This window comes from Pristiophorus japonicus, chromosome X, assembly GCF_044704955.1.
Source record: "Pristiophorus japonicus isolate sPriJap1 chromosome X, sPriJap1.hap1, whole genome shotgun sequence".
NCBI lineage: Eukaryota > Metazoa > Chordata > Chondrichthyes > Pristiophoridae > Pristiophorus > Pristiophorus japonicus.
This window is the reverse complement of record NC_092010.1, coordinates 15,855,727-15,869,904: the sequence shown is the minus strand read 5'-3', so window position 1 is coordinate 15,869,904 and position 14,178 is coordinate 15,855,727. Positions and strand designations below refer to the sequence as shown.

Sequence of the window (14,178 nt, the reverse complement as noted above, 5' to 3'; positions counted from 1 at the left end):
TTGTGTTCATTGCTTTTCTTTGTAACATGCTGTCATTTTATTTGACTTACTGTAACATTTTCAAATATCACATCTTCTCTTCATTCTGCAATCTTCTGTTGCAAACGAATTAATGAGATTTTTTAACTCCCTTCCCCCTCCCACCCTGAACCAGAGCCACCATTAAACGGGTGTATCAGGGCTAAACTGTAACCTGAGACATCATTCAGGTCATTGGTTATACCTTCGGCTGAAAAATTGAATCAATATTGATATGTAAAAAAACAATTGTGTTGTGCTATGGTCAATGTTATTGTTTGGTTTAAAGGAACCTTTTCGGGTTTTAAAAGATTTAATTAATATATTGGATCCTTGAGTATCTCAGGCTGTTGAAACCATAGAGGTTTATAGCACTGAAGGAAGCCATTTGCCGCATTGTGTCTGCGCCGGCTCTTTGCCAGAGCAGTCCAAAACTAATTCCACTGGCCTGCTGTCTCCCAATTGCACTGTATCTTTCTCTGCTTCAAATATTTTCCACATCCCTTAAAAGTGGTCGCCACTTCAACCACTCCTTGTGGTAAAGCATTCAACAACCCTCCACATGAAGTAGTGAAAGCTCATTAATCTACTGAAAAAGATTTCAGTTCCAAACTTGTTGATGATTATTGTCCTCCAGAGATCAGTGATCGGTGATGACTTTCTCCTTCTTCCTAATAGGGTGACCGAGGTCAGACTGGTCCTGCTGGTGCCCCTGGTGCTTCTGGTGCCCCTGGTGCTCCAGGTCCTGTTGGCCCAACTGGCAAGCAAGGCAATAGAGGTGAACCTGTAAGTATCAGTAGAACATCTGAATTGTTTAATTTGCAATAACTGGAAAATAACAGACATGTAACATGTAACACAGGTCAGAAAGATTTTAAATATTCATTTGTTAAATTCTTTACATTTAGTTTCTTAAATTTTTACTAAAGAGCCTATCATTAAATAATTTTGGTCACTAGTAATCTTTGTACACACCATTCATTCTGATTATGTTTTATGACTGAATTAATAAAGCTATTTTCCTTTGATGTAGGGTGCTCAAGGTCCAATGGGTCCTTCTGGTCCTGCTGGTGCCCGTGGTATGCCTGTAAGTAATCTTTATAATTTCATATTTTATAAAATGATGGTGTGAATTTTTTTCAGTTAATTAGGCTGAACGAGATGAGAAATTGGGTTAAAAGTTTAGGTTAACTTTTAACAGGAACGAGCAATTTTATTGCGTCAAGAGTTGCATCATGCATGTAACAGCTGAGATAATGCTACACAGAAATAATGCCTCACTTCAGAGCTTCCTGTTTCAGCAATAACATATCAACTGTCTCAGAGAATGTAGAGAAAGACACTTTGTGAAGATGCAATACACTCCTTACAAACCAAAGGAAGGCCCCGAGCCTAAATGGTGCAAGCACTTCACTTACCTTTAACCAGAACTTCCAGTATCAGGACAATGCTAGGAGTGAGATTTATGATCAGAGGGGCCAAAATTGCCCTGCTTTGCGATGCCCTGTTAGCGCCTCCCAGGGAAACTGTTTTTGCCCGGGCGGCAGTGGGTGGTGCTAGTGGCACCCACGAAATTGTGCGGGAGTTAGTGGAGGCACTGCCGCAGTAGCGCCGTGCCCCGCCAGTAGCATCCTGGGCCACGGTGCAACTGGTGATGACGCGGAGGAAATTGGCCAGCGCGAGGCTGCCGCAAGCGGGTGTCAACGCCAGCCTTGCGGGTCGTGAACTGGGCCGACGGGTGCAAGAAGTCCCGTCCCGAGTTGGTTACCGCCTCCAATTGGGGCACTGAGGAATTTCTCCCCCAGTGTCTGATCACAAGCCCATTGAAACACATTTTGCATTTCACTGCAGTACAATATTTTTTTTTTGATGCCTTGGTTAAAATAATGCCCAATTGAATTTCAACCAGCCATGTAAAATTCATACATTGATATTGTCACATAATTCCAGGATCATGTAGAAGTGTTTATTTTTGTAAAAATTGATAATTTTTTAACCCAAAATGACAAGCCTGCTTTAACCTCTTGCGTGAATCTCCTCTTCAGGGTCCTCAAGGTCCTCGTGGTGATAAGGGTGAAGCTGGTGAGACAGGTGAAAGAGGACAGAAAGGTCACAGAGGCTTCACTGGTCTGCAGGGTCTACCTGGTCCTCCTGTGAGTATTTTTAACACAGAAACAATACAATTCAAGATATTGCATTGTAAACCTAGTGGAACCGATTATTTTCACTTTGTATGGGCTCCTATATGCTATCTAACCTAACTTCTTATTTGTAAAGATACAAGTATTTGCTTTCGTATTGCATCTCATCATGCGCTTAGGACACTACAAAACACTTCACATCCAATGAATTACTTTGAAGCATAGTTGCTGTTGTACTTCAGTCAAATGAGGCAATCAAATTGCACTCAGCAAAGATCCCTCAAACAACAAATGAAAGAATAACCACAAAATCTGTTTTTGGTGATCTTTGTTGAGTTAGGACACCAGAACTCCCCTGCTCATCTTCCAATAGTGCCACAAGATCTTTAACATCCACCTGAACATGATTTAATGTCTCATCCATCTCTGGTCATGCAGCACTCCCTCATTACTGCACTGAAACATCACCCTAGATTACATCTTAAGGCCTGAAGTGGAACTTGAAGCCACAAACTTCTGACTCAGCAGCAAGAGTAATACCAACTTAGCTAGGGGAATATCAATTTCTTATATTCGGACTGATGCAAGAAATTGATGCCCACCTAATACTTTGTTGGTAAAGCCAGTGTATAACAGAACCACACAGACCAGAAGGAACCAGGCTCAATCCCCGGTCTGAGTTGAGTTCAATTATCCAGCAGTGGCGGCAATCGGGGCACAACATCTGGTCTCAGCACTCCTACATTAGGGAGGGGGGAAATTATCCAAAGTTCCCACTCCTGATTACTATCCAGTGATCCTCTGCTGGAAAGTGCATGTATGGATATCAGTTACAAACAGGATTGAGCTTGGCTGTAATGTACCCCCAATGATCAAATAGCCAGCCAACACAGCTGGCTCAAGGATGGTCATTTGGGTGAGATACCAGAGGGCAGCCTGGACCCATGGAACCATATTGTAGCAAGAGTCAGTGCCTTGAGGAAAGGAGAGGCAGAATTAATGGAAAATATTAAGAAATTGATTGTTGCCATCGTTGAGGATCAATGTAATATCTTTAAGTTGTGCAGGTTCCATCATACTGGAAATGGCCTGAACTGTTTCACAGAGCTATAACTATCTGTACCCATCCTCTAACTCTGTGGGTACTTGTCTTGTCCAAAGATGTAAGGAACAAAGGATTAGTTCCTATGTACCAGGTTGAAAGTAGTAGTGGCCCGTTGACCAGTGTGAAGGAAATATATTGAACAAGGTTGAATGAAGGAGCCATATTGGCCTTTGTAAATGTGATGTAATGACTAAATATTACCTTCACCTAAGGATGGATTTGCAAGGGTTAGCATTCAGAAGAGAAATTAATCTTCCTGTGATAGATCATAAGGTATATTTTTTTAAATCAGTTTACAATGTTTTCAGAATTTGCTGGGCAGTGAAACACTTTTCTACCTTGTACCTAGTGTTAGTATCAAGTATCAAGGTCAGATATAATATTAACCAGATATGGAGTAAGACTCCCTCTGCTTTACTCCACACCAACAACCTGAGGAGGAACCCCCCTTCCTCAGCATGGGACCATTGCAAATTTTTCCTTACACATCAACTATCCTTGTAACTCTTCTGAATGAGGTTGGCAATTTGTGCCAAATGATCCATTATTTTGTGGTCCCATCAGGAACATAGTTCAAATTGCCCAGATTCATTTCGCTAAGAGAGAGGAGACTTCTATTGGTTGAGCCTAGGGTTGTACCCAGGGCCCAGCACTTAAGGGACACTGTGTTAACCACTGTACTCTCAATTCCATTGGAAGGTACTAAGCTGCTTCAACTAGGATCAGATAATCTTTTCTAGTTAATTGAAGGATGTGCTGATATTCTGCTGCACTACATAGCCTATTAGTGATTCCAAATGAAGGAAGGGCTGGTTACCCAGAACAAGTTTCCAAGCACCCACCAAATATACACTGGAGCCAAACATTCGTCAATGTAAACACACCCATGACAGTATAGGTTGATGATAATACACCCCTTGACATTTGTGGTTTATCTCATTGAGGGTTGTAAAACCAGTGAGTTTTGTCCAATTACGAAAAAAACGTGTTCTATTTTTGGAGATAAATTTATTCTAATTCTCAGAATTTATTTGCATTTTATTATAAGACAATTTTGTCTGTCATTTTAAAACAACCCAAGACCTTTAGGAACAGGAAAAGATCTTTAAGGTCAAGAAGTCCACCTCTTTTTCAATGGATCAACTTCACTTACCCACCTTCTCATTATATCCCCTCAATCCCTCCGCCCTCCAAAAACCATTGAATTGTCTCTTGACCCTATTGCCGTCTTGCCCTGTCCTCACTCTCAGTGTAAATTTCAGCACAGAAAAAAGGGGCAGAGACCCAGCATAACTGGGTCCTGCTTCAAATTCTGCTCCTGCCCACCCAGGTTATGTGAGTTTGCACCCTGAAAATGTCGGAATTTCGGGGCTGTGGTCACATGTCAGAGAATGGCTTGCTGTGAATCTAGTATTCATTATTTTATGTAGCTCATTCTATTGTAACATATTTAGAGTGAATATATCAAATTCCTGTTTTCTATCTTTCCCAGGGTCCTGCTGGTGATCAAGGTGCTGGTGGTGCTGCTGGTCCTGCTGGTCCGAGAGTAAGTATTACTTTCAGTTTTGCACTAGGTTAGGCAAAACACAAGGGAGAAAATACATCTTCACTACAGGAATTCTGGATAAAGACTGTTAAAGATGAGCAGTACCACATCATGAATACTGTTTAACGATGACACTCTCCAAATACCACCATTAGAAATCTTGTACCTAAGATTAACTCAAAATCAAAGCTTGTTCAAAACATGCAAGTCATCTCAGATTAAAAGCTGAGGTTATATTGAATTTGTACTATTTAGTGGGTATGGTAGTCTAGTGGTTATGGTCCTGGAATAGCAAATCGGAGGTCATGAGTTCAAATCCCACAAAGGCAAGTTCTGAAATTCAATTAAATAAATCTGGTCATTTGTATCAGGAAAAATTACCATGGAAGCTGCCAAAATGTTGTAAAAACCCAACTGTATCATTCAGGGAAGGGATCATACCACCCCTACCCAATCTGGTCTGCCTGTGACTCCAGTCCCACACTACTTGTTCTCTGAAGTGGCATAGTAAGCCATTCAATTATAAAAAGCATCACTATGGCAACTAGGGATGGGCAATAAATGCAGCCTTGCTGACGTCATCCACATCCTGAGAACAAATAGAAATAAAATCTAGAAAGCAACAGTCCATTATTTAGGTCTTCCCCCTGTTAAGAAGTATTGTAAATGGTCAATCTGCATTATATTATTTAAAGTCTAACAATTATGTTGCTTTGGTTCACAAAGGGTAAAGCATAACTGTTAACAACAACTGGTTTATAACTGTCTTTGTTACTCTCCATTCCAGGGTCCTCCTGGTCCCGTTGGGCCACCTGGTAAGGATGGTTCTAACGGTCTGTCTGGTCCCATCGGTCCACCTGGCCCACGTGGTCGTTCTGGTGAAACTGGCCCAGCTGTGAGTATCATGCCATCTGCTACCCACTCTGTGTATTCAGCACATTTGATGTCCTTGATTGAAGTCACTGTAACATTATTATGCCTAGCATTATACCTAACGTTGTAAATAACAGATCAGCAAGCTCTTAATACGAGTCAATTAAAAAAGTAGTGAAACAACAGATAGAATCCTATATAACTGAGTAAACACTCTTTCTTCTCCTTACTTCCTCACTGTTGAAAACAAGACTCATCTCACTGTCTCTTGCTCTTATTCTTTCCCATAACTGTAGATCTCCTCACCTCCCTGAGGTCATTGTATAACAAGTTTTAATATTACTATGGATATTCCCCAACAGGGTCCTCCTGGTAACTCTGGTCCACCTGGTCCTCCTGGTCCTCCAGGCCCTGGCATCGATATGTCTGCTTTCGCTGGCCTGTCACAACCTGAGAAAGCTCCTGATCCACTCCGATACTTCCGGGCTGACCAGGCTGCTCCATCCCTTCGCCAACATGATGCAGAGGTTGATGCCACTCTAAAATCCCTCAACAACCAGATCGAAAATATCCGCAGCCCAGAAGGAAGCAAGAAGAACCCAGCCCGTACCTGCCGAGACCTGAAACTTTGTCACTCAGACTGGAAGAGCGGTAGGTAGACATGAGGATCGAAATAACACCAGCACATTAGCCTAAAATATACCATACATAGTAAAGGGAGGGTAAATTTAGTGGCTGTCATATTTAAAATTCTGTGTTTCATCTCAACTCCATCTTCGCACCCTGCTTGGTGAATTTAGCTATCCAATGTATCTTAGCAAACCAACGGCACCACCGCATTTCAAATGCCTGATCCTTTTCTCATCACTAGTCCCTGTGTAATCTCTCTGCACCAGTTTCATAGGAACAATTTGAAAACATTTAGCTTTGTTTCCAAGTGTCTCCTTGCAGATGACACGTTAATCAATGAAAATTTCCCACTCTATGGGCCCAAGTTTCCACATGATTTGCGCCTGATTTTTAGGAGCAACTGGTGGAGAACGGACTATCTTAGAAATCGCAATTCTCCACATTTTTTTTTCTGCAGTTCTAGTCAGGTAGAACAGTTCGACTTTGGAACAGAATTTTTTCTTCAAAAGGGGGCGTGTCCGGCCACTGACGCCTGATTTTAAAGTTTCCACAGTGAAAATGTACTCCAAACTAAAGTAGAATGGAGCAAGTGAAGATTTTTGTAGAACTGAAACAACCTGTTCTACACATTAAAAAATCAGGCGCAGGTTACAAATTAGGCGTCCAGAACGAGGTGGGGGGGAGGAAGGGAAGTCATTAAATTGTGTAATAAATCCTTATTTATACTTATACAAATATTATACAAATAAATCCAACCTGAATAAACATTTATAAGCAAAGAAAAGATTAAATAAACCATCTTCCTACCTGTGTGAAAGTGCTTCAGGCAGGCCTTTCGGGACCGAAGGCTGAACGGGCCGGCCCGAGACTTCGGGCAGGGCCCGTCCCCAGCACCAGATTTACAGGTAGGTGGCGTTGGGTTGGGTCGGGTCGGGGAGGTTCGGTTCGGAGGGAGAGAGAGGGGGGGAGGGAGAGAGAGGGGGGGAGAGAGAGAGAGGGAGAGAGGAGAGAGGGAGAGAGAGGGGGGGAGAGAGAGGGAGGAAGGGAGAAGGGGGGAGCGAGAGGGAGGGGAGAGAGAGGGGGGGAGAGAGAGGGGGGGAAGAGAGGGGGGGAGGTCAGGTCGGATCCAGTCCGGGAGTGGGAGTCGGGTCGGGTCCAGTGGCGGGGGAGGGTCGGGTCGGGGGGCGGGAGCGCGGGTCGGGTCGAGTCGGGGAGCGGGAACAGGAGCGTGGTTCGGGTCGGGTCAGTCGGGGGGGGGGGGGCGCGGGTGTCGGGTCTGGTCTGGTCTGGAGGCGGGGGGGGGGGGGGGGGGGGGCGGGGAGCGGGTAGTCGGGTCTGGTCTGGAGGCGGGGGGGGGGGGGGGGGGAGGTGGGAGCGGGTGTCGGGTCTGGTCTGGAGGCGGGGGGGGGGGGCGGGGAGCGGGTAGTCGGGTCTGGTCTGGAGGCGGGGGGGGGGGAGGTGGGAGCGGGTGTCGGGTCTGGTCTGGAGGCGGGGGGGGGGGGGCGGGGAGCGGGTAGTCGGGTCTGGTCTGGAGGCGGGGGGGGGGGGGGGGGGAGGTGGGAGCGGGTGTCGGGTCTGGTCTGGAGGCGGGGGGGGGGGGGCGGGGAGCGGGTAGTCGGGTCTGGTCTGGAGGCGGGGGGGGGGGGGGCGGGGAGGTGGGAGCGGGTGTCGGGTCTGGTCCGGAGGCAGGGCGGGGAGCAAGTGTCAGGTCTGGTCGGTGGGGGGGGGGAGCAGGAGCTGGCCGTGGGAGGAGCCTTACTCACGCAGCCCCAGTGAGGCCATTGGGCCAGGGCTAGGGGCTGCGTGCTTCGGGCCCCTCCCACACAGTTCGGCGCCTGGAGCTACTGCACTTGCGTGCCCACTGTAGCGCGCATGTGCAGAGGTCCCGGCACTGTTTTCAGCACCGGGACCTGGCTCCGCCCCCCCACAGCTCGTGCTGGCTGCGCCGAGGGCCAGAGGTCCTGCAAGTAGGTGGAGAATACCGAGGATTTTTTTAGGCGCACTTTGTGGCGCGAAAAACGGGCGTCCAGGTTGGGACTGCGCCGTTCTAGGCGCGTGTGGAAACTTGGGCCCTATATAAAAAATTTTAACTAAATTGCACATTTTGTGAATGGAAATATCCAGCATGGAATGGTGTGAAATATCTACGACATGTGAGTTTCAATGGGACAGTCTTTGTACAATTTCACAGCTCGTCTTCTCTGTGGTTTTGCTAATATGTTTGTTCTATCACAGGTGATTACTGGATCGATCCTAACCAGGGCTGCACACTCGATGCCATCAAGGTCTTCTGTAACATGGAAACCGGTGAGACGTGCGTCTATCCGAACCCAGCAAGCATCCCACGAAAGAACTGGTGGACAAGCAAGGGCAAAGACAGGAAGCATGTATGGTTTGGCGAGACTATGAACGGTGGTTTCCATGTAAGTACCTGAGTGATTTTTATACGGAAGTTAACAATAAAAAAGTGAGACGCTGAATATGAATCACCCATAGAGTTAGTGAGTAACTCGGCCTCACACTGAAAGGAAAAGCTATCAACCAGTTGACCTACTTCAGTATTTGTACAATAGGATAACATTAGACTTTTTAGGAACAGGAGGCCAGTCATACCAAAACACATTCCTATTTGGCAGATCTTAACTCGATCTACCTGATTTGTCACTAATTCCTCAATCTTTGCTAAATTTATCCATTGGTCAAGTTAGTTTCTCCGGTGAGTAGTTTAATGTTACCGACCAAGTAGCTTTTTTTTAAATTTCAAAATATACTTTATTCATATAAAAATCTGTACAGTACATTCAAAAGCAGTTCAGTACATTTAGCTGCAGTCAGCAATCCCATACACTACATTTGGGTGCTGACGGCAGTTCCGTTCGATACATTTCCTTGCTTTTCAGTTCAAGTACAATTCGGTACAATACGGGATACATTGTAGTACATTCAACAAATGACATTACACGTGTCACTATACAGTACATGGAATGGGTGACGGTACATTTACATTTTTCTTTTCAATGTGCATTACGAAACAGACCTTGCATTGTACATAGGTGTTTACAGATCATGGTGCTCCATGCACACAAAAAAGAAGTTACAAGTACAGTCCGAGGGGGGTTTGTACTGATTCCTGCCCCCGGGTTTACAGTGGCAGAAGGGTTTTAAACTGTGGCCCTTCCCCACCGTGCCTTTGCGGCGACTGCACCAATTTTAAGTGCGTCCCTCAGCACGTACTCCTGGATCTTGGATTGCGCCAGTCTGCAACACGCAGACGTGGACATCTCCTTACTCTGGAAAACCAGCAAGTTTCGGCAAGACCGAAGAGCGTCTTTGACCGAGTTGATGGCCCTCCAGCAGCAGGTGATGTCTGTCTCGGTGTGTGTCCCTGGGAACAGCCCGTAGAGCACAGAGTCCTGTGTTACGGAGCTGCTTGGGATGAACCTCGACAGCAACCACTGCATCTCTTTCCAGACCTGCCTTGCGAAGGCGCAATCCTGAAGGAGATGGGTGACAGTCTCGTCCGCCCCGCAGCTGACTCGGGGGCACCGTGCCGTGCTGCTAAGACGTCGGCTGTGCATGAACGCTCTGACGGGTAGGGCCCTCCTCACCGCCAACCAAGCTACATCTTGGTGCTTGTGTGAAAGCTCTGGCGATGAGACGTTCTGCCAAACGAGTTCGACAGTCTGCTCAGGGAACTACCCGACAGGGAACCACCTCTCCTTCTTTCGTAGGGCGTCCAGGACCTTACATGCTGACCACTGTTTTATGGCCTTGTGGTCAAAGGGGTTTTTTGTGAAAAACTTTTCCACGAAGGACAGGTGGACAGGCATGGTCCAGCTGGTGGGGCCGTTTCGCGGCAGCGTGGCCAGACCCATCCTTCGCAACACCGGGGACAGGTAGAACCTCAGCACGTAGTGACACTTGGTGTTTGCGTACCGGGGGTCTGTGCACAGCTTGATGCAGCCGCACACAAAGGTGGCCATCAGGATGAGGGCCACGTTCGGAACATCTTTTCCTCCACTAGCTCCCAGATTCAATCCCCAGGTCTGTGCTGAGTTAGCTGATTTCTGCTGGGGCACTGGTAGAGGCACCACAGTTGTCCTTACACCCTTAAGTTAGAGTGTGGAAAAGTAGCCAAGGTTTCCGCTCTCTAGTGAATCTTGGGGGTGAACCATGGAACCATATTCCAATGAGGAGCCTACTAAACCTTCAGAAAAGAGGGAGAAAATTAGAAGGGGAAAAAAGCAACCCACATTGTTGTGTCTTAAGCCCATTGACGTTGTCTGCTTTAATGTCCTTCCCTGGAAACTTAATCCACAACTCAATTACACTTTGGGTGACGTAGTTCCCTCTGTACTCTAATTTCCTAAATTGTAACATGTTTCTCCTGGGATTTGAACCCTTCCCAAGTGACTGTGACAAATCTATTGAATGTTCATCTTGTTCATATTTATCTGAAATGCCATATTCACACCTTGAACCACAGTCAGTATTCAGTTCAGGGTACCCTTTAATGTTAAGACTGGCTGTTGCTCTTCTCCCCTATCTCCATTGCTGAACTCCATTTGTAGTTCTATGGGGATCTGTCAGCAGCTCTAGTCTAAGGTTTCTCACAATACCTAACTGCTCCATTAGCAGCTTTAGATTTTTCAAATACAATAAAAATTTATCTTAAGTAGATTTTGTTTTCGAAAGCCACACAAACCCATACCGATTCTCTCCTGTTAATGAGCAAGAAATCTAGTTGATTTTCTCCCTCTCTGAATGCAGGGGTGCTGAGGTCAATTGCAGTGCCCCTAATGCCTCACTGGATGAGATTAGCTTGCACAGCACAGACTGTGGATTTAACCTGGAACCTTCCTGGTCTGTATTGTTCAGGCCAATGAGAAGGAATTTTTAGATATTATGTGCATTTGTGAGGTTCTTCACAGAGTCTGACTCTTTCTTTCCCTTCTCTTACAGTTCAGCTATGGTGATGGTAGTCTGACAGCCAACACTGCTGCCATCCAGATGACCTTCCTGCGTCTGCTGTCCACTGAGGCCTCCCAGAACATCACCTATCACTGCAAAAACAGCATTGCTTACATGGATAGAGCTACTGGCAACCTGAAGAAGGCCCTCCTATTGCAAGGCTCGAACGACATCGAAATCAGAGCTGAAGGAAACAGCAGGTTCACATACACTGTCTTGGAGGATGGTTGCACGGTACGCTTTTGGAATTTATTTCAAATTAAAGTTAATAAAAAAATATTAAATAGAACAGTGCATGAAAGACATAGATTTGTTTCCTTTGGGATTTGTTTCCTTATTTATAGAATAAGTAAATAAGAATAAGCCAGTTAGCTCTAGTGGTAGAACATTGCAGTCTCGTTCTGAGGACCTTGCATTTGAATGAATTTTCCTGCAAGATCTTCAGGAAATGATTTTCAGTAATGTTTAAAAAAGAGAAACAAAGACTTCAAGATGTTGCATTTAAGTTAATACTGTCACTACTGGAGGTGTATCAATTTCATTTGGATTCTGAGTTTACAACTGAAAATATCTTTATTGTACTTTTCCAGAAACATACTGGCAAGTGGGGCAAGACAGTCATTGAATACAGATCACAGAAAACAACTCGCCTGCCCGTTGTGGATGTTGCACCTTTGGATATTGGTGGTTCAGATCAGGAATTTGGTGTTGACATTGGTGCAGTCTGCTTCTTGTAAAATAATAAGGACCTCAGTACTTTCCAATCACTTCTAGGACTTCTGCACTGAATGGCTGATCCAATCCATCACTCCATTCATCCACACGCTTACATTTTGGACTTCATGGCCTAGCTGGACAGACTGTGAAAACGGTTAATTTATTTATTGTTTTCCTGTAAGATCTTCAGGTCAGGTGGAAGTGTTACTGATATCTGTTGAAGGCCCTCCCCTGGATTGTACCAGCGCAGGTATTACTAATATTCATGCCGTACCAGTCTGTAAAAAGGTTACTAGCAGGAGACTGTGTAAAATATTAAAAAATGGTGCTATGTTGTAAAACCAGTCTGTAACATGGAGAACAATTGATATAAAAAATGTGGAAAGTACAAGTTGATCTGGGCTTTTTTTTTGTGGATTTTTTTTGCAGACTTTGAGAGATTCGAACTGCTCCAGTATCTAACTTTGCCTGCCCTCTTTTTCTATCAAGATGAAGGAAGTTTGGAACAACAATCTAGAACTTCCCTAGTTTAAGCTACCTCACACTAATGATCTTGAAGGGACTAAACATACAGTAGCAGGGATAGAAGCTGGAAAAAAAGTCCCGACAATCACTCTTATTTCCAATTTAATTCAAAAAAAATGGTACTTTTTTTTTGGCTTCTGGTTTCTCCTTCTGTGGCAGTTTAGTGAACTAGAGGGATCCAGTCAAGATTTGATGGTGCTGAATAAAACGATTCTGAAGCTGCCATTTGTGGTGTTGCAGAATTGTAACACCAAATTAACATCCGGTCACTTTTATAAAGAACAAAATCAGTATTGCAGCAAAAAATTCTAAGTGGATGATGTGTGATTTGATCTCCAACCAAATCTGGTGAAAACCATTCACAGAATTTTTTTTCCCTATGTTTTCCAAAGTTAGGCATGTGGATAAAATTAATCCTTTTTTTTTTCTCCTACAACCTATTTTTCTCCCTAATTCCATACATCTCTTGCTTTCGTGCAACCTTTTTCTTGTAACTAGAGGGGGAAAAAAAAAGAGGTAGGCTTTTTTGGGGGCAAAACAAGCCAAGGATATGTGCTATTTTGTATATGTAAAATAGTTCAAATGTTTTTAAATATTTTGCAATACTGGTTTTAAGCATGGTAGACTAGAACATTCCCATCACAACACTAATGATCTTGTTCCTTGTGAAAAGATTCTGTCACTTTGTACTTTTTTTCTCAACCCACTACCCCTCCTCTGCAGCAATAAAGATAGAAAGCTTTTCTATAAAAACACATTTGTTTTGAAATTTTTTTATTTGTATTAAATCCATCCTATGGTGTATCTTTGTTAAATGTTTATCTATTCTGGGATATTTCATGACAGAAAATTGAAACGACACAAATAAAACTTAATTTAAAAAAAAGTACCCATTGTGGTTTTAGCTGTTTTTTGATCCAAAAAGTTACTCTCAGTGCCCTGCATTCAGGGCTCTGTTGGTAGGACAAAGTCTAAGAGAGATATAGCCCCTTTAGTTCCCAACCAAATGGTTTTTTCTCCCCATTTTTCTTACCCTCCTGACTCTCGCTGGGTGTTGGTAGCCCCTCCTCTCCCCACCAAGCCCAAGAGGTCATTCTCCGCGTGTCAACCCAGAAAGTGAGCGTCGTTAGGTAGGTCTTGTCCTCACCCAATGCCGCAGGGGATGCTGGATAGAAAGCCAGAGCAGGAATCCAGACTTATTTTGTCCCACCCTAGACCAGCCCAGATGCAAATTGTAGTTCCCCAACTGCCACACCAGCTGTTATCAGCTAACTCAGCAGAGACCAGGAGTAAATCCTAGGTCTGTGTGGCCACGAGGTGTTGGGAGAGCTCCATACCAAAACAATTCAACAAGATATAATCCCTAAAAGGCATGTAATCTAACCCGCCCATTGAGAAACTGACCAGACCGGGTGCAACGCTGATTTCACAACCTGCCCGATTTTACTCTCCATGGAAGTCAATAGTGGGCAAGGTGTAAAACTAGCGTTCCACCCAATCCCATAGGTTTCCTGCCCCGTGAGTTAGATTAAAATTACCCCCAAAGTTTTAGTGCAACATCTAGAGTGACTGAGTTGAATCCAGAACAAATTGCAAAGTGCGTTTATGAATGAATTTATTATAAAACCTTTGGCGGGTTTGAGAGCGCCAGT

At 44.6% G+C, this 14,178-nt stretch overlaps 1 protein-coding gene across 1 annotated transcript in view; it reads left to right on the top strand.

The window, feature by feature from the left end:
* col2a1a (collagen, type II, alpha 1a) overlaps positions 1-12,694 on the top strand; it is a 98,251-nt gene extending 85,557 nt beyond the window's left edge. The window contains exons 45-53 of the mRNA XM_070869409.1: positions 697-804; positions 1,052-1,105; positions 2,064-2,171; positions 4,757-4,810; positions 5,598-5,705; positions 6,046-6,334; positions 8,549-8,736; positions 11,276-11,518; positions 11,875-12,694. Coding sequence (XP_070725510.1) covers positions 697-804; positions 1,052-1,105; positions 2,064-2,171; positions 4,757-4,810; positions 5,598-5,705; positions 6,046-6,334; positions 8,549-8,736; positions 11,276-11,518; positions 11,875-12,021 — 1,299 coding nt within the window. The 3' untranslated portion in view covers positions 12,022-12,694. The remainder of the gene's footprint in view (positions 1-696; positions 805-1,051; positions 1,106-2,063; positions 2,172-4,756; positions 4,811-5,597; positions 5,706-6,045; positions 6,335-8,548; positions 8,737-11,275; positions 11,519-11,874) is intronic.
* The last annotated feature ends 1,484 nt before the right edge of the window (positions 12,695-14,178 follow it).